This window comes from Oncorhynchus nerka, linkage group LG19 (assembly GCF_034236695.1).
Source record: "Oncorhynchus nerka isolate Pitt River linkage group LG19, Oner_Uvic_2.0, whole genome shotgun sequence".
In the NCBI taxonomy this organism is placed as follows: Eukaryota; Metazoa; Chordata; class Actinopteri; order Salmoniformes; family Salmonidae; genus Oncorhynchus; species Oncorhynchus nerka.
Window position 1 is genome coordinate 18,347,065 of NC_088414.1, and position 20,578 is coordinate 18,367,642.

General features: G+C 42.7%; 1 protein-coding gene across 3 annotated transcripts; it reads left to right on the forward strand.

The window, feature by feature from the left end:
• The first annotated feature begins 415 nt into the window (after positions 1–415).
• On the forward strand, positions 416–20,078 carry LOC115101134 (growth hormone receptor-like). Of its 3 annotated transcripts, XM_029620369.2 has the most exons (10): positions 416–692; positions 8,348–8,565; positions 9,078–9,170; positions 13,900–14,041; positions 14,217–14,386; positions 16,750–16,928; positions 17,750–17,894; positions 18,007–18,097; positions 18,193–18,262; positions 18,380–20,078. In XM_029620369.2, the coding sequence occupies exons 1-10, from the start codon at positions 550–552 to the stop codon at positions 19,286–19,288; spliced, it is 2,160 nt and encodes a 719-aa protein (XP_029476229.1). In that variant the 5' UTR covers positions 416–549; the 3' UTR covers positions 19,289–20,078. The 3 variants fall into 3 exon arrangements, with proteins under 3 accessions (XP_029476229.1, XP_029476231.1, XP_029476230.1); XM_029620371.2 differs by lacking the exon at positions 8,348–8,565 and having other exon boundaries at positions 417–692; XM_029620370.2 differs by lacking the exons at positions 416–692; positions 8,348–8,565 and adding an exon at positions 8,615–8,981.
• Positions 20,079–20,578: the final 500 nt, after the last annotated feature.

Sequence of the window (20,578 nt, forward strand, 5' to 3'; positions counted from 1 at the left end):
ACTTGCAATGGCTGCCATTGATATATCTTCATCTGGTTTTGGACTCATGAAAACATGTTGAGGGAGGCACTCCCTTCTCAAATCGAACACTAGCCTAATCTGCACAGCTCGGTTGTGTTGTCAACAAAGCAGCATGGTGCATAGTCCAGAAACATACATCTGTTTAAATTTTCAAACTAGTTTTCATTGGGGGACGTTATCAAAAGCATTCACTTTTGCATGTGAAAACACAGAATCCTACTCATTACTGCACGTGATTAATTAGGCCTATATCACTTCTGTTGTAGGGCCACATCCCGTATGTTTTTAACCAATTTCGCCTGCTTTGAACTGGACACCTGGGCTCACGAACGAATGCAATTTACTTTCAACCGGTGCCTCATACGTTTACCCGGCCAGATTAATCGAATCCCCTTAATGGCAGCAGTAAATGCTCGCAGAGCGCGCAGCCACAGATTGACAGAATTGAATCAAGGGAAGAGTGTACGAGAAAGAGAAAGCTATGCGTCTTGCTCCAATATGTCATTTTTGGAATATAGTAAAGTTTAAATGTTGAGTTTGGGGATTTTTTTCCACCAAGGCGTGACCGTTTTTGGTGATGGTCTAGTAGATTTGCAGTCCGTGGTTGAGACGAGTGTTCCGCTTGATCAAGTCTTGAAGAAACCAGCAGCGTTTTACAACTCGCTTATACAGTGAGTAGACACCAGCCGCACTATTGTTCTTTGCTAACTGGGCTAGTACAGGGATTTCTCAACCATATCTGCCATAGAACTACACAGCTGATTAAAATAACCAACTCGTCTTCAAGCTTTGATAATTTGAATCAGCTGTGTAGTTACAGGGCAAAAGAACATAACGTGCACCCGGAGGGCCCCAGGGCCGAGTTTGGGAAACCCTGGTCTACTAGGCCTATCCTACTGTTAAGATTATACTATTTTGTTCTTCACGGTAGGCTATATACAATCTTTACTGCATATGTGCACGTTCTGTTAATTTAAAGGCAAATGGCTAAATTTCAAAACAATATCTCAATGTAATAAGCATATGAATTGGTCAATTCAATTATTCCAAAGTCAAAATCCTGTAGACCTACGTATAAAATGTGTGCAAAAAAGTAAATAGGCGAAGCAATGACAAGTCACGTTTTGTATTCATAATTGTAGCCTACACCAAACGAAATCAAATAACACATGTGGCGGCCTCACAAGAAGAGTTGACACTGCCAAAGTAAATAATGAGTATTAGGACTTTTCCACAACAGTATTCACCTATTACGCTGCCTTCATTTATATCCATTGATAAATGGTAACGCTCTGATTCAGCTTTGCATGTAGTACCTTGAACTCCTCAGATGGAGACGGAAACACATGACTGTCCTCATATAAAACTAAGAATGTAATGTTTGTTGAAGAAGTAAGATATCAACAATCTGTCTAAATTTACCTCGTGTATGTATTAAGGAAATAAGATGTGAATAAGATGTGAAATAAGATGTGCCATCTCAAACATACTAAAATATCAATACAATATGAATGTGTCCATTAAAATCATCAAATTCACTCTGATTAACATAATTACTTTTCTAATCAAAAGGTCTTATCCACTTTTGAACACGTGTTATTGTCTGCCACCCTCTTTAGTGTAATTGTCCATTGGGCCCTTTGCCAGACAGTTAAAAATAAATTAAAACACTCATTGGTGTTATTACTAAGGATTTGTACTGGTGTTTATTGTTGACCTATTCTGTCTCCTGTGGGATTCTAGATTGAGGAGAGAGAGTACAGCATGCAATGGCTCACACTGTCTGTTGATGAATACAGAAAATAAACGCATCCAAATTGAAGTTTTCTGCTTATGGTCACCATGAAGGGAGTTATATTTACCATTAGTTCACACGACAGGTAATTGTGTGTAGTATGTATTAGGGGTTTCTGACTTGTTGTGAATAAAAGTCTGAGCGTGATGATGTAGTTCAACGTTGTGGGTCTGATTCCCAGGTGGAACCAATATGGGAAGAAGTACAAAAATGTATATACTCACTACTGTGAGGCCCTCTGGATAAGAGTGAATGCTAAATTACTAAAACATATTTTTTGTATTTTTATGGATAGGCATTTACAATAGTAAAACATATGACTTCTTGAGTTTCTATTGTTAGTATAAAACAGGAAGACAACAAGAAGTGTCACAGTACACCACACCTAAAATATGTACGCTATTTAGACCATTGTGTTATTGTGGCGTTAGTGCCCCATTCTCCTTTCCTTCCCCACGCCCCTCCCATATCCTCTCCCTCTCGATCGGAATCTGTTTTCCCAGATCGTCTTTCAGTGAAAACAAACACATACAAATCTATTTGTCGTTTAAGATTAACATCTTCCACTCTGCGGCAGTTTCTTAAAGACTGATATGTTTTGGTTGGCATACAGCAATAAGAAGAACGCCTATATTTTCCATAGAGCGGGGAAAATAACTTGAATCGGGCCAGGATATGTAGGATGGTTTTATTTCACAAAACAAGTGCTGGACACAACCCAGCCCAGAGTCTTTGGCTGCAGATCTTGAATGTCATGTTCAGCAGTGAACTGTTGACTTTGTCATGTTTCGTAACGCGACCGAACGGTCAAACTCAATACCCCCAGGAAAACCAGGAATTATGGACAGCGCTCACACTACTTACTGAGTCACTCGTTGTCCGTGACATCGGATAGGCGTGTGCAATTGCCCCTTCGCTAAGCCCGGCGTCTAAATGTTTCTGCAACCAACCGCAGCACTCCCAATGGATAGCAACGGTCGTCGAGTTCAACACCTCCGACATGTTCATGTTTAAATCCCATGAAAGCCAGTGAGGGCTATAAAACAGTTTTACTTTGACTGCATGCTGACATTGACTTCAGAGCCATTCAGCTAGCTACACTGTTAAAGATTTTAACCAGGTTCCGGTGAAGCAATTGTAATGACAGTCCACCACAAGATACCCAATAGTTTCTTGATCAGCCAGGGGTAGTTGTGTTGAATTTAGATGTGTATTAGACACACCGTTTTTGAGATAATTGTGAAGGGATTTCGCCAGCGGTTGAATGGAATTGGGCATTCCGGGAAAATGTTATCGGAGGTTGCAACAACAGTAACTAAGGGGGGCTGGGCTTAGCGAAGGGTACATTTAAAATACCTCAACTGTGTTCGAAAAGCAATATACTAACATACTGTATACTACATACTATATACAACTAGTTAATTTTAGTATACTATAAACAAACTGTGTTCTTTCAGTTGAGTGTACTTGTGCTTCACCTGTCTACCGGAAGTTTATGCTGTTGCTATGCAACTTCTTGCTGGTTTGTTAGCATAACAAATACTAGCTAGACATCTTATGACTTCATTGTAGTAACAATGTCCATTGAGAATGCACAACACATATACCGCTAAGAATGACGTGAATAATCAAGTCAATAAATGTTGGGTAGTTAGTTGGATAGCATATTGTAATGAAACAGCAGGGAGCAGGTCTCGAACCCTGGACCTTCGAGCCCGAGGTCCGGCGTGCTATCGACTGTGCTGCAAAACCATGCTTGTGTGGCAGGGTCGATTTCCACGCTTATAAACCCAGGGTCTTTACAATATAGTTAATATACTGGCAAGTTTGATGTGTTAGTAGCCAACTAACGTTACCCGTACATACAAGCAACTGCTGTAATGCTATGCGGTTCGTAAGGCTGGCGACTGTGGCGTAGCTAACAAATTAACATAAAGTGTAACTTAATTTATTTAAAAAGTAATTACTTTATTACGTTGCTCAACATTTTCTTGACATTTGTCATAAAATACATTTTATAGTAAAAGCAATTTGTATCCACTGTAGGTTTTCTCTTTAACCCTAATCAAGCGCACCTGATACTAATAATTACCTGGTTGATAAGCTGAATCAGGTTAGTTACAAGTGGGGTTGGAGCGAAAACCTACAGGAAGGTAGCTCTCCAGGAACAGGGTTGGAGAGCCCTGGTTTAAAGTGACTAGTGATCCATTTATTAATGTGATCAGTGACTGGGTTTCAATGTAGGCAGCAGCCTCTCTGAGTTAGTGATGGCTGTTTAGCAGTCTGATGGCCTTGAGATAGGGGCTGTTTTTCAGTCTCTCGGTCCCAGCTTTGATGCAACTGTACTGACCTCGCCATACGGATGGTAGCGGTGTGAACAGGCAGTGGCTCGGGTGGTTGTTGTCCTTGATTAAAATGTTGTCCTTCCTATGGCATCGGGTGCTGTAGGCGTCATGGAGGGCAGGTAGTTTGCCCCTGGTGATCAAATCAAATGTGTTTATATAGCCCTTTGTACATCAGCTGATATCTCCAGAGTGCTGTACAGAAACCCAGCCTAAAACCCCAAACAGCAAGCAATGCAAGTGTAGAAGCACGGTGGCTAGGAAAAACTCCCTAGAAAGGACAAAACCTAGGAAGAAACCTAGAGAGGAACCAGGCTATGAGGGGTGGCCAGTCCTCTTCTGGCTGTGCCGGGTGGAGATTGTAACAGAACATGGCCAAGATGTTCAAATGTTCATAAATGACCAGCATGGTCAAATAATAATAATCACAGTAGTTGTCGAGGGTGCAGCAAGTCAGCACCTTAGGAGTAAATGTCAGTTGGCTTTTCATAGCTGATCATTAAGAGTATCTCTACCACTCCTGCTGTCTCTAGATAGTTGAAAACAGCAGGTCTGGGACAGGTAGCATGTCCGGTGAACAGGTCAGGATTCCATAGCCGCAGGCAGAACAGTTGAAACTGGAGCAGCAGCACGGCCAGGTGGACTGGGGACAGCAAGGAGTCATCATGCCAGGTAGTCCTGAGACATGGTCCTAGGTCTCAGGTCCTCCGAGATTGAGAAAGAAAAAGAGAATTAGAGAGAGCATACTTAAATTCACACAGGACACCGGATAAGACAGGAGAAGTACTCCAGATATAACAAACTGACCCTATCCTCCCGACACATAAACTACTGCAGCATAAATACTGGAGGCTGAGACAGGAGGGGTCAGGAGACACTGTGGCCCCATCCGATTATACCCCCGGACAGGGCCAAACAGGAAGGATATAAATCCACCCACTTTGCCAAAGCATAACCCCCACACCACTAGAGGGATATCTTCAACCACCGTGGCGGTGGTTACCATCCTACCAACTTACCATCCTGAGACAAGGCTGAGTATAGCCCACAAAGATCTCCGCCACGGCACAACCCAAGGGGGGGCACCAACCCAGACAGGAAGATCACATCAGTGACTCAACCCACTCAAGTGACGCACCCCTCCTAGGGACGCCATGAAAGAGCACCAGTAAGCCAGTGACTCAGCCCCTGTAATCGGGTTAGAGGCAGAGAATCCCAGTGGAAAGAGGGGAACCGGCCAGGCAGAGACAGCGAGGGCGGTTCGTTGCTCCAGAGCCTTTCCCATTCACCTTCACACTCCTGGGCCAGACTTCACTCAATCATATGACCCACTGAAGAGATGAGTCTTCAGTAAAGACTTAAAGTTTGAGACCGAGTCTGCGTCTCTCACGTGGGTTGGTAGACCATTCCATAAAAATGGAGCTCTATAGGAGAAAGCCCTGCCTCCAGCTGTTTGCTTAGAAATTCAATTAGGAGGCCTGCGTCTTGTGACCGTATTGTACGTGTAGGTATGTATGTACGGCAGGACCAAATCAGAAAGATAGGTAGGAGCAAGCCCATGTAATGCTTTGTAGGTTAGCAGTAAAACCTTGAAATCAGCCCTTGCCTTAACAGGAAGCCAGTGTAGGGAGGCTAGCACTGGAGTAATATGATCAATTTTTTTGTTCTAGTCAGGATTCTAGCGGCCGTATTTAGCACTAACTTAAGTTTATTTAGTGCTTTATCCGGGTAGCCGGAAAGTACAGCATTGCAGTAGTCTAACCTAGAAGTAACAAAAGAATGGATACATTTTTCTGCATCATTTTTGGACAGAAAGTTTCTGATTTTTGCAATGTTACATAGATGGAAAAAAGTTGTCCTTGAAACAGTCTTGATATGTTCGTCAAAAGAGAGATCAGGGTCCAGAGTAACGCCGAGGTCCTTTTCAGTTTTATTTGAGACGACTGTACAACCATCAGATTCAACAGAAGATCTCTTTGTTTCTTGGGACCTAGAACAAGCATCTCTGTTTTGTCCGAGTTTAAAAGTAGAAAGTTTGCAGCCATCCACTTCCTTATGTCTGAAACACAGGCTTCTAGCGAGGGCAATTTTGGGGCTTCACCATGTTTCATTGAAATGTACAGCAGTGAAAGTTAACATTAGGTTTTCGAATGACATCCCCAAGAGGTCAAATATATAGTGAAAACAATAGTGGTCCTAAAACGGAACCTTGAGGAACACTGAAATTTACAGTTGATTTGTCAGAGGACAAACCATTCACAGAGACAAACTGATTTCTTTCCAACAGATAAGATCTAAACCAGGTCAGAACTTGTCCGTGTAGACCAATTTGGGTTTCCAATCTCTCCAAAAGAATGTGGTGATCGATGGTATCAAACGCAGCACTAAGGTCTAGGAGCACGAGGACAGATACAGAGCCTCGGTCTGATGCCATTAAAAGGTCATTTACCACCTTCACAAGTGCAGTCTCAGTGCTATGATGGGGTCTAAAACCAGACTAAAGCATTTCGTATACATTGTTTGTCTTCAGGAAGGCAGTGAGTTGCTGCGCAACAGCTTTTTCTAAAAATGTTGAGAGGAATGGAAGATTCGATATAGGCTGATTTCTGGGTCAAGGTTTGGCTTTTTCAAGAGAGGCTTGGTGATGCGTTGTGCAGACCGCACAAACCTCTGGAGAGCCTTGCGGTTGAGGGCGGTGCAGTTGCCGTGATACAGCTCGACAGGATGCTCTCAATTGTGCATCTGTAGAAGTTTGTCAGGGTTTTGGGTGATGAGGCAAATTTCTTCAGCTTCCTAAGGTTGAAGATGCGCTGTTGTGCCTTCTTCACCACCCTGTCTGTGGAGGTGGACCATTTCAGTTTGTCTGTGATGTGTACGCAGAGGAACTTTCCACCTTCTTCACTGCTGTCCCTTCGATGTGGATAGGGGGGTGCTCCCTCTGCTGTTTCCTGAAGTCCACGATCTTCTCCTTTGTTTTGTTGACGTTGAGTGAGAGGTTATTTTCCTGACACCACACTCCGAGTGCCCTCACCTCCTCCCTGTAGGCTGTCTCGTCATTGTTGGTAATCAAGCCCACTACTGTTGTCGTCTGCAAACTTGATGATTGAGTTGGAGTCGTGCATGGCCACGCAGTCATGTGTGAACAGGGAGTACAGGAGGGGGCTGAACACGCACCCTTGTTGGGGCCCCAGTGTTGAGGGTCAGCGAAGTGGAGATGTTGTTTCCTACCTTCACCACCTGTGGGGCGGCCCGTCAAATTCCAGGACCCAATTGCACAGGGTGGGGTTGAGACCCAGGACCTCCAGCTTGATGATGAGCTTGAAGGGTACTATGGTATTGAATGCTGAGCTGTCATCAATGAACAGCATTCTTACATAGGTATTCCTCTTGTCCAGATGGGATAGGGCAGTGTGAAGGCGATTGCATCGTCTGTGGACCTGTTGGGGCGGTATGCAAACTGAAGTGGGTCTAGAATGGCCGGTAAGATGGAGGTGATATGATCCTTGACTAGTTTCTCAAAGCACTTCATGATGACAGAAGTGAGTGCTAGTCATTTAGTTCAGTTATCTTTGCCTTCTTGGGTTCAGGAACAATGCTATGACTGTGGCCCTGTATTATCCTCAAAGCGGGCAAAGAAGGTGTTTAGTTTGTCTGGAAGCGTGATTTCGGTGTCCGTCACTACAGACTGGGGTTCAATCCCAGACTGTGTCACAGCTGGCCGGGAGTCCCGTAGGGTGGCGCACAATTGGCCCAGCTTCGCCCGGTTTGGCCGGGGGGTTTTCTTGGCTCAATGTGCTCTAGCAAATCCTAACTTCAGTCATCAGTTGAATGGTTTTTCCTCGTACACATTGATGCGTCTGGCTTCCGGGTTAAGCGAGCAGGTTTTAAGAAGCACCGTGGCTTGGCGGGTCATGTTTCAGAGGATGCATGACTCGACCTTAGCCTCTCCCGAGCCCGTTGGTGAGTTGCAGCAATGAGACAAGATCGTACCTACAATTGGATATCACGAAGAAAAAAACCAACCTAGTTTGTATAATTTTGTATTAATTATTGTGTAGTTTGTATAACTTCTTCGGCATGATATACTCCTCTGTTTATATTCACATTTACTATCAGGCAGAATACACAGGAAAAATGTGAACTTCTTTTCTTTTTCGGATCTCCCTTGGATCTCCCTTGGAGTTTCCAGTTACCAAACCGTAGGAACAACTTTTGCCTTCAGAACAGCCTCATTTCGACAGGCATGGACACTACAAGATGTCAAAAGCGTTCGACGGGGATGCTGCTTCCCACAGTTCCGTCAAGTTGGATGGATGTCCTTTGAGTGGTGGACCATTCTTGATACACAAAGGAAACTGTTGACTGAAAAAACCCAGGCTGGCATCTACTACCATACACTGTTCAAAGGCACTTAAGTATTTTCTTGCCCATTCACCCTCTGAATGGCTCACATACACAATCCATGTCTCAAATCTTAAAAATTCTTATTTAGCATGTCTCCTCCCCTTCATCTACACTGATTGAAGTGGATTGAACAAGTGACATCAATAAGGGATTATAGCTTTCACCTGGTCAGTCTATGCCATTGAAAGAGCAGGTGTTCTCAATGCTTTGTATACTCTGTGTATAGTGGGAGAGCAGTCTGTTTCATGGAAGCTCGGAGTTCAAACTTCAAGAATGTAACATAATATTTAGACGGGACAATGGGCTCAAATTCAGCAAATGATATGTTGAGACCTAGAAGAATAGATAAGCTACTATGAATACATATACAATACACAGGCAATGGTGGGGATCGCAGTACCAGACTCTGGACTTATACTGTATGTTTCGGTTTGTAAGCACACCCTACTTAATGGCAGCGGGCCAGCTTAAGGGTGATGTTCAGTGGGGTTAACTCTTCTCTCATGTTTTTCTAGGGATGAACAGCATGGCAACCTCCCACATTCTCTTCATCTGCCTTCTCCTCATCCTAACAGTTGTGTCGCAGGAGCCGCCAACTTCTGAACAAGGTACTTTTGATTAATGATGAACCAGACCAAACCAGAGGGGCTTTCCTTTCACTGGACAATAAATACAGACCTATCAGATTCCTAGAAGTACTTCCTATGCATGTATAGTTCGTAGTAAGGACAGTCTTGTATGTACACTATGTAGTGTTATATACATAGGGGAGAACCAGGATGAAAGTAACACTTCGTTTTTTCCCTAATTACTTAGATCGATAAAGCTAGAGACACCATATTTTATGACAAACATCACTTGTCATGACAAACAACTTACAGTATATATGTCCTCTACCATAAGCAACTATAATTTCTTCTTTAGGGTAAATTAGTTTAAATTAAATAGACCAAGACCAGAACTACTGCAATGTTACTTTTGTAACCTCCAGTGGGGCGAGAGTAACACAGCCTTGGGGTGGAAGTGACAGCTTGTGAAAAGTGCACAATATCTGTCTTATCCCCATGTTTCTGGTTTGTAATGCTCATTACTTTCGACAAATGTACTATCAGACATCATTTCATGTGTCGATTTGAATAATTCATGTTAAAGGTTAGAAGTGTATGAAAATGAACCTTGCGACAACATCTCAATGTTGCGCAATCATAACATTTTTGACGTACAATATTAATCAGACTAAAAGGAATCACATAATGGCTGTATTAACCATCATTTCCTAATCTCACTTTAATGGCAATGTAGAAAGAAATGTGTTTCACCATTTTAAATGACTATTCATGCATAGCCCTACCAATCAGGTGTGCTCCAGCTGTCCTTGTCATGTGCACTCCTCGTGTCTTGATAGAATAAAACATTTTTATTTTCTTCACAAAATGGCAAACTCATCATGCTTATCACATTTCCATGGCTTGACACAAGGTAATTGACCCACATAATCATAAATATATGTATATATTTTTAACCACTAACTTGCTGATTTAAAGTTTGTGAGAAGTGGATCCATCCAGTCAATTTATTAAGGCATAATTCTAATGTCATATAATGTTCAAACATTCAGTCACTTGTTGATATCTTGCTAACATTATAAAAGCAATATGAACTGTGCTTAAACAGTTTATTCTATTTTATTCCAGGTTCATCAGTTAACATTGTTACTTTGGTCCCACCCCTTTCTCCTGTAACTTCTCCCAAGACTAGCTAGCATGACACTTGAAATCTATACTGTCATTTATCCACTAGATGGTTTAAGAAAGTGACATGTTTGGAACCTTAACAACCTCTCAATGTTGTTTTTCCTCATTTGAAGTGAAAGAAGGGGGCGGCAGGGTAGCCTAGTGGTTAGAGCGTTGGACTTGTAACCGGAAGTTTGCAAGTTCAAATCCCCGAGCTGGCAAGGTACAAATCTGTCGTTCTGCCCCTGAACAGGCAGTTAACCCATTGTTCCTAGGCCGTCATTGAAAATAAGAATTGGTTCTTAACTGACTTGCCTAGAATAAAGGTAAAAAATAAGATAAAAAATAAAAAAGGAACATGGAGGCCAGTGGTTATTTAGAGAGAGTTACATGTTCAAGCTTCATCAATCTTCTGTCAGGGGAGTGCGCTTTGTCCCCCTCCCCATTAAAACAGCCATTTCCTATCTCCGTCCCTACTATTACCCAGCAGCTGTGCAAACACAACCCTCTCTTTCCCTTTGATTAAAGTCATGATGAATGTTTGGACTTTTCAGTCCTAACGTGAGAGAGTAATTCATGATAGTTTCCAAAAATAAATGTGCGTCTAAAATAAATATACAGCAAGCATTTACCTGTTCTGTTTTGTTCAAGAAATTAAGTGAATTACATGTCCATTTCCCCATTTATGGTAGAGGAAAGCTTGAGTGAAGGACATCTGATATATATTGTACTTATGTGGGCACTTTAAAGCAGTAGCTGCAACCAAGGTATTCTCCTTCAATTGAACAGATTTAAAGCACTGAGGTAAAACCTTGGATTATAAAGCTTTTCGTTCTGTTTGTGTCCCTACCTCCTGCACCTCCCACCCATTTATTGACAAAATGTGTCAATTATATTTTTGTCTGGGATCTTAAATTCTTTCAACTATTCTGACAGAGTGAAGTAACACTTACTGGAAACAGAGGAACTTTGTCGAAGAAGCAACACAGTCAAAGCCTACACAAATCAGACAAAACAGACTCACGATAGAGGGAAAGCCTCTGCTCAATCAGTCATCGCCAAAGAGCTCTATTATAAAGTGTATAATGTTACGTAACATGAAGAAACACTTATGAAAGTGTGACTTCACTCACCATAAAGGCCTGAACCACCTAGGAATAAAACTTCCTGCACTCAAACTTTGTTCAGTCAACACTCTTGAATGAAGGGGGCCTCTGAATATCTAAACCGTTTCCCACAGTGCACTACTCACTGCTCCCACACTGCCCCTTCAGAATTCCTGTGAATCCAGTTCCTGGAAAGCACTCGATGTGCAGTGTGCCCAGTGCAACACTATGTGCCCATACGTGCATGCTTATTTAAAGAACATGTTCTAACATATTGTATTAGTCTGTATAATACACTAAACACAGTGCCATTGCATTATCATAAAACATGTTGCGTTTTCACAAATAACTGCTATATTCAATTATTTATGTAACATTTAAACCAGAGTGTGTAATTAAATCATTCATACTGTATATCTGTGATCTAGTCCTCTGAGAGTTGTTAACTGTGTGCCAGACAGTTTACAGTATGATGATACCCCCTGGTGTGTAGGGGAGAACCGGGACAAAGGTAACACATACATTTTCTCAGATAACTATGTCATTCTAACTTCTGCGTTAAGTCGGCATGTTCCTAAAGTGGAGGACGAGCTCCCTGTTAAAAAAACAGCCCAGCCCAACCATGTTTCACAGAGTTAAACAAAGTGGTTTTGAGCCATTGAAGGAGTAAAAAAAACAGAGTTTTTTTTTGTAGAGTTTAAGGCAATAGCACCATCCCTTTCATCTGTATAGATGTGCATGTGTATATGGGATATGTCAGTGACATTGTAGAGAGATAATAAGGAATTTGCCTCTATAAAGCATCCAGTTCTAGCACTCCTTGCATGTGTACTCTACAGGGAATTACATTAAAAGGTACATGTGCATTTAGAAGCCCCTTAATTAAAATAGACATTTCCTCCCACCGTACCTCCTATTTGACAGCAGCCGATCAAACACAACGCTCTCTTTCCTTTGATTAGTCAGGATGAATGTTTTGACATTTCAGTCCTAATGTGAGAGATTTTACGAGATAAATGAGCACGTTTTGTATCTTTATTAAAGGCAATTAAATGTACTCTGCACTGCAGGGATGTCAGGGTAAACGGGTTGTAATGGAAAAGAGTTCACCTTCCAGTGACTGGAAATACTAGAATAACTGGAACTCAAAAGTGTATGTTTTCTTGGAAAGTGTGTTTTGAAGTTAGAGCTTCAACGTTTTGTTGGAGCCAGTGATATCTGCTGCCCACCTTTGCTTCTGTGAAAACTAGCGACCTGAACTTGGCGAACACGAATCAAACAGCACTCACTCACGTCCACATTCAAGAACATTCACAAGTACTCACATATATATTTACACGTGCACATTTACATTCAGAAAATATTGGGTAAGTCAAAATGGGGACTGGATGTAGAGTCTCAATTTCTGCATAGCACGCACACACGCACGCACGCACGCACACACACACCACTAGTCCCCAAATCCTAATCAGTCACAGGAAATGTACCTAGTATGAAACCCTTAAGCGTAGCCAGGTGTTGGATAGATTTTTCCTCTTAATTCTAAGGGCTTTCCTGGGAGGAAAGGATCTGGTAAACAGGTTATTTTTAACCTTTGCGCCCCCTTCCCCCCTTGTTGAGCTGCTAACCAAGCCAGTGGTATGCATCACTCCTCAGAAGAGCAATACACAGTTGAAGCTGCCATCTCCCTATAGGCGCCAGGGCCCTTCAATCAGCTGTTGTGCTGTCCCACTCATCGGTGTTGATGTGGCAGACTGACAGCTCTTGCCAGTGTCATTATGGGAGATGGTACTTAAGTCACTCCTCGGGGCTGTGAACAGACAAGAGTGTTTACCTTAAGCGCCCCTCTCCCCGAGGACACATTAGTATGATAATTTAATATAGCACAGACAGACCAGGACAGCACTTACCTGTTATAAACAAGATAGAATGATAATTTACCATTCCTACAGCTTATTTATTGGTTCCTTTATAATCTCAATGAGCAGAAGGTAACAAGATAAGCAATATTACAGCGTTTTCATGTGTAGAGGTAGTAATTGGCATCTGAGAAAATCATTCCAATTGAGCAATTTAATTAGGAATTTAATTGTCCGCTGTCATTTCCTGCAGAAACAGAAGATATCTGAACAATAGTGTCCATTACTGTGAGTAGAGGTTTCACACCTTGTACTATGTAGTTCTGAGAACCGGTAACGGAGAGGATTTACCAGAAAGTCCCGTGGGCAGTATAGTCTGGCTGACAATTTGAAGGTCTACGGATACTTCCAGGAAAACACAGCTGTCCGCCCTGTGGCTATTACACATGAAGAGCAGCTCAGCCCCGTAAATGGTCTCTATATACAGCAACGGGCGTAGTTCAACTTGACTGGGTGTGTGTCATTTTAGGATAATAAAAAATGGGCGCAAAGTTCATGTTTAAGTTCGAGTTTTGACTGTTTGCAAGCCTTATAGACTGTGTGTGCTCACGTCTCTCTTTCTCACACTCTCCCTCTCAGCCCTGCCCCAGATCCGCCCCCAGATCACTGGCTGTGTCTCCCATGACATGAACACGTTCCGCTGCAGATGGAATGTCGGAACATTCCAGAACCTCACAGAGCCCAGAGACCTGCGGATGTTCTACTACATCAATAACAAGAAGTGAGAGAAAGAAGAGTTTGTTCACTGATAGGCCAATTCATTTTTCTTGAAATCATTTGTAGTTATTAGCCGTATGTGAGTCTCTTCCTCTTACCTACATGTCAGGTGCATGATGTTAGTCTTTCTTCCAATCAGCACAGTATTAAACCCCCCATGTTGTCTCCCATGCCTGCAGCATATCTCCCAAAGAGTGGAGTGAGTGTCCTAACTACATGGCTGACAGGATAGACGAGTGCTTCTTCAATGAAAGCTACACGAAGGTCTGGATAACCTACAGTGTCCAACTCCGCTCTGGAGATCAGGATAATCTCTATGACGAGGTCATCTTCACTGTGGAAGACATCGGTGAGCCTGGCCTCTGACCTCCTAAACCATAGTTACCTATACAGTGCTTTCAGAAAGTGTTCACAACCCCTTGACTTTTTCCACTTTTTGTTGCGTTACAGCCTGAATTTAAAAAATGAAATACTGAATTTTATATATCACTATTATTAGACAAAATAAAGAAAAACCTTTGAATGAGTAGGTGTTCTAAAACTCTTGACTGGTTGTGTGTGTGTGTGTGTGTATATATATATTTCAGAACACCTACTCGTTCAAGGGTTTTGCTTTATTTTTTACTATTTTCTACATTGTAGAATAATAGTGAAGACATGAAAACCATGAAATAACACATTTGGAATCATGTAGTAACCCAAAAAGTTAATCAAAAAGTAAATATTTTTGTAGTAACCAAAAAACAAATCAAAATATCTTATGAGATTCTTCAAATAGCCACCCTTTGCCTTGGTGACAGCTTTGCACACTCTTGGCATTGAAGTCATAAACAGCTCAATGCTTGAAGCACAGCGACGAGCTGCTGGCAAAACGCACAAAAGTGCTGTTTGAATGAATGCTTACGAGCCTGCTGGTGCCTACCATCACTCAGTCAGAGTGCTCTATCAAATCATAGACTTAATTATAACATAATAACACACAGAAATACTATCCTTAGTTTCCGGATTCGACCATATTAATAACCTATCATCTCGAAAACAAGACGTTTATTCTTTCAGTGAAATACAGAACCGTTCTGTATTTTATCTAACGGGTGGCATCCATAAGTCTAAATATTCCTGTTACATTGCACAACTTTCAATGTTATGTCATAATTACGTAAAATTCTGGCAAATTAGGCAGCCCAAACTTTTTCATATACACTGACTCTGCGTGCAATGAACGCAAGAGAAGTGAGACAATTTCACCTGGTTAATATTGCCTGCTAACCTGGATTTCTTTTAGCAAAATATGCAGGTTTAAAAATATATACTTCTGTGTATTGATTTTAAGAAAGGCATTGATGTTTATGGTTAGGTACAGTCGTGCAACGATTGTCCTTTTTTGCAAATTAGCTTTTGTTAAATCATCCCCCGTTTGGCAAAGTTGGCTGTCTTTGTTAGGAAGAAATAGTCTTCACAGAGTTCGCAACGAGCCAGGTTAGCAGGCAATATTAACTAAATATGCAGGTTTAAAAATATATACTTGTGTATTGATTTTAAGAAAGGCATTGATGTTTATGGTTAGGTACACATTGGAGCAAGACAGTCCTTTTTCGCGAATATGCACCGCATCGATTATATGCAACGCAGGACACGCTAGATAAACTAGTAATATCATGAACCATGTGTAGTTAACTAGTGATTATGATTGATTGATTGTTTTTTATAAGGTAAGTTTAATGCTAGCTCGTAACTTACCTTGGCTTCTTACTGCATTTGCGTAACAGGCAGCCTCCTCGTGGAGTGCAATGTAATCAGGTGGTTAGAGCGTTGGACTAGTTTTTTATTTTACCTTTATTTAACCAGGCAAGTCAGTTAAGAACAAATTCTTATTTTCAATGATGGCCTAGGAACAGTGGGTTAACTGCCTGTTAAGGGGCAGAACGACAGATTTGTACCTTGTCAGCTCGGGGGTTTGAACTCGCAACCTTCCGGTTACTAGTCACACGCTCTAACCACTAGGCTACCCTGCCGTAAGGTTGGAAGATTGAATCCCCGAGCTGACAAGGTACACATCTGTCATTCTGCCCCTGAACAAGGCAGTTAACCCACCGTTCCTAGGAGGAGGAGTAATAGTATTGGCTGCTTTTCATGGTTCAGGCCCCTTAGTTCCAGTGAAGGAACAACTTAACTACAGCATACAATGACATTCTAGACGATTCTGTGCTTCCAAATTTGTGGCAACAGTTTGGTGTAGGCCCTTTCCTGTTTTAGCATGACAATGCCCCATGCACAAAGCGAGGTCCATACAGGAATGGTTTGTCGAGATCGGTGTGGAATAACTTTACTGCCCTGCACATAGCCCTGACCTCAACCCCATCAAACACCTTTGGGATGAATTGGAACGCTGACTGCGAGCCAGGCCTAATCGCCCGACCTCACTAATGCTCTTGTGGCTGAATAGAAGCAAGTCACTGCATCAATGTTTCAACATCTAGTGGAAAGCCTTCCCAAAAGAGTGGAGGCTGTTATAGCAGCCAAGCAGGGACCAAATCCATATTAATGCACATGATTTTGGAATGAGATGTTCGACGAGCTAGTGTCCACATACTTTTGGTCATGCAGTGTGTGTGTACAGTATATACAATATGTTGCCTAGTTGTGTAGATATATTGAATTTTGTATGTGCCATTCAGCATTTGAAGTGATGAACCAACTAATGTTTTCCAGTGGAACCAGACCCTCCAATAGCGCTGAACTGGACCCTGCTGAATGTGGGTCTAACCGGGAGCCACTTTGACATCATGGTGAGCTGGGAGCCACCACACTCTGCAGACGTGTCTACGGGCTGGATGACGCTACAATACGAGGTGCAGTACCGTGAGGTCAATTCAACACTGTGGAGGATGGTGAGTCTACACCCTAGCAGTTAGCTGACCAGTGGTGGCTTTTCTGCATGATAAATTAGCGAGACATTCTACTGCACTGATGGATAAAGTTACACAAGCATTTCACTGCACCTGCCAAAAGACCTGCAAATCTGTGTATGCATTCAATTAACTTTGATTTGATTACCCTTCCATGAGGACTCTGACTCTTTTGGTGAAACTGTTGCAGATCCCACCATTGTGACATTTCAGAATCTTTACATAGGGCTCTATTCAATCCGTATCGAGGAAGTTCTGCATTACAGCATGGTTTAAATTCCCGCGTTAGCGGAGACTGCATTCACGGTAAACGGTGTATATTGTCAGCTAAATCCTAAATGACCTTACCATTTCTATCACGCAATCTGCAACGCTTCAGCGACACAGATTGAATAGATTCCTAAATGTAGTTTTCAGTGCTCATATACACCTTCATCTGGACAAACCTGCTAAGACTGCTGTCCATGTAATTTTAGCATGACCAAGTTTTACTGCACTATTTTAAAAGTACCTAATAATCAAGTCTTATGCCTCCTTCTCCCACGTTGTAATTTAGAACAGACAGCCTCTTTCCCACTCTGTCCTCATTCTCGCCCTTTCATGTTATCTCCCTCCATGCAAGGGAACATGAGTCTAATCTTGGGGGTAATCTACCAAAGTGACATACCAAGGCTCTACTGCTTTCGTTGATTCAGGTCCTTATATGGATGAAGCATGCCGGTGTAAGTTGTCTCGCCTGCTGTGTGGGTGCTATTCACCAACTTACTGGTGTGAAACCTCTCTGTTTTGACTGCACCCCCTAGGTGAACCTTGAGAAGGGGAGGCAGCGGTCGCTGTACGGGCTGCGCACCAACACAGATCACGAGGTCAGGGTGAGGTGCAAGACGCTGGCATCCCGTAATTTTGGGGAATTCAGCGACCCCATAGTCATACACATCCCCACTAAAGGTACTGACATGTATAGTTTTTATATACTGTCATATAGAATGTAACATGTTATAACATATATGATGTCTCTGTTTTGAATCATATTAATTGCCTTCTATATATGTGCGCTCAGAGTCCCGATTTCCAGTTACTGTCCTGCTTGTCTTTGCTGCCTTGGGTTTAGCAGTCATCCTAATACTGGTCATCTATTCCCAGCAACAGAAGTAAGATATTTACCCTGTTACTCTGTCTTAAAATAATAAATATGAAGTCTTATGCAACATGTGTGCCTGTTAATAACTATTCCTCTATCTTCAAGGTTGATGATGATTCTCCTGCCTCCAATTCCTGGTCCCAAAATCAAAGGAATCGACCCTGAGCTCTTCAAGGTATTAATTTGACACAATTTTAAAAAGCGGGGAGACAATATGAAGTACCAGCGAGGTTGTAATAGATGTATGTTTCCCCTTTAAACTAACTCTGAGGTATTATGTCTTTGTCCATAGAAAGGAAAGTTGGCTGAGCTGACCTCCATCCTGGGCGACCACCCTGACCTGAGACCAGAGCTGTACGGTGAAGACCCCTGGGTGGAGTTCATCGAGCTGGACATGGAGGAGCCCAACGACAGGCTGACTGAGCTGGACACACAGTGCTTGATGGACCGCTCGCCCTCCTCAGACTGTCCCCCTCTCACCATTGGCTTTGGAGATGACGACTCTGGCCGGGCCAGCTGCTGTGACCCTGATCTGCCTGAACCAGAGGCCTTCCGCTTCCATCCCCTCCTCTCCAACACCAGCCCCAGCCTGGAGCCCTCTGGTGCCAGCACTGAGGCCAGCTCCCCAGTCCAGACCCCCACCACAGGGATGACTCTCTGGGCTGTCCCTGGCAGGGAGGACCTCTATACCCAGGTGAGCGAGGTGAGACCCACTGGCGAAGTGCTGCTGATGCCTGAGGAGCAGAGCAAGGTTGAGAAGGATGCAGAGGAGAAGGCTAAGGAGGGAAAGGAGAAAGAGAAGCAGAGGAAGGAGTTTCAGCTACTGGTGGTGAATGCTGACGGGGGAGGTTACACCACAGAGTTAGACGCTGGGAAGATGAGTGCCAAACTCCCCACTGGGAGAGGCAGCCAGCCTGCTCCAACAGAGGATAGTAGGCTTGTGCAGGGACAGCCCTTTGGGGAGTACCAGAGCCTGTACTTTGAGGCTGAAATGCCCCCCATCCCACCTGCCTCGCCCGTCTCCCCACTGCTCCCTCTCTCTGTCTACACCATGGTGGAGGGAGTGGACAGGCAGAACAGCCTCCTTCTGAAGCCCAGCCCCCCACCTGCACCCCAGCCAGTCCTAACCAAGCTGCCCCTTCCTACACCTACACCAGAGGGGTACCTGACCCCTGACCTACTGGGAAATATTACACCATAACTCAGAGGTGTAGAAAGTATGCTATTGCACACAGATCAGAGGTGGCATTGGAATTCAGTGACTATAAATCAAAGAGTAGGTTGCCAAATGGTATACCTCCAAAAATGAGGGGGGTTCCCCTGCCTGCCCCACCTCTTATCCTTCCTTCTCCCAACATGACCGCTACAGACATTTTGAGGTTTGGTAAGAAGGATGGGGAGGTCAGGAGAGGGGTTTGTTCTTCAAAGTCTGAACTGATGTGCCACACCTGTCTGCTAACACCTTAACTGTGAAAACAAAGGATATAGAAGGACAAGAATGGATTATGGTCTCTCAAAGGAGCTGGCCGTATGAAATATCTTAACATATTACTAATATTTTTGAAGAACATTATCTATAAGTGACTTTAATTGCCAGCACAAGATACATATAGTTAACTTAGTGGTGTTGATACCAATCATTTACAATAATCCCAATTATTGGTTCTTACAACTGAAAAGTATTTACAGATCGGAATATTGTCAAAAGGGAAACATTTGGTAAACAAGTGGGAATACACCATCTGTGTTCTGCCGATTGACTGTGGCTTCTCAACCAGTCTATAAGAGTAGGTCATTGTGTTGTTTTTCCATATATAAACAAATGTGTTTTATCAAAAATTATATATATTTTTTTCTGCTTACTATGATGTACGCTTACAAAAAGGGGACTATCAAATGAGTGTCAGATGATCTTTCTGGGGAACTGGAAATGGTAATGGTTCTTCACTGTACAGCTATAATGTTATAAATAAACATATTTCACATTAAAACTACTGATTCCATTCATTTCATGTAGTACTAATGCTTTGAGTTGTAGCCATTGGACTAGGCTCCATTTGATTTCACAGAGTCAAATTAATCTAAGATCCGTAGAATTGAAATGAATTTTAAAGTAGCCACCCATCAGGATTGTGTTATTATCTTTAGTGATAGAGGGAGAGAGACCAGTCATGAGCAGATGAACATGAATGACAGACCTCATTCACCTGCACACCCTAATTGACAAACAAACAAACCAAAACAAGGGCAAAGTCTTCTCATGCTTTGTTGATTTAAAAAAAGCCTTCAACTCAATTTGACATGCGGGTCTGCTATACAAATTGATGGAAAGTGGTGTTGGGGGGAAAAACATACGACATTATAAAATCCATGTCCACAAACAAGTCTGCGGTTAATATTTTTTTCACAGGGCTGTGGGGTGAGACAGGGATGCAGCTTAAGCCCCACCCTCTTCAACATATATATCAACGAATTGGCGAGGGCACTAGAA

What these genes read in the sequence shown, in the direction of transcription:
- LOC115101134 (XM_029620369.2), top strand. Translation starts at nt 550, where the DNA reads ATGTTGAGTTTGGGGATTTTTTTCCACCAAGGCGTGACCGTTTTTGGT. An exon ending in CTTCACTGTGGAAGACATCG is followed by an intron (nt 14,387 to 16,749) that starts GTGAGCCTGGCC and finishes AATGTTTTCCAG; the next exon opens with TGGAACCAGACCCTCCAATA. An exon ending in CATACACATCCCCACTAAAG is followed by an intron (nt 17,895 to 18,006) that starts GTACTGACATGT and finishes ATGTGCGCTCAG; the next exon opens with AGTCCCGATTTCCAGTTACT.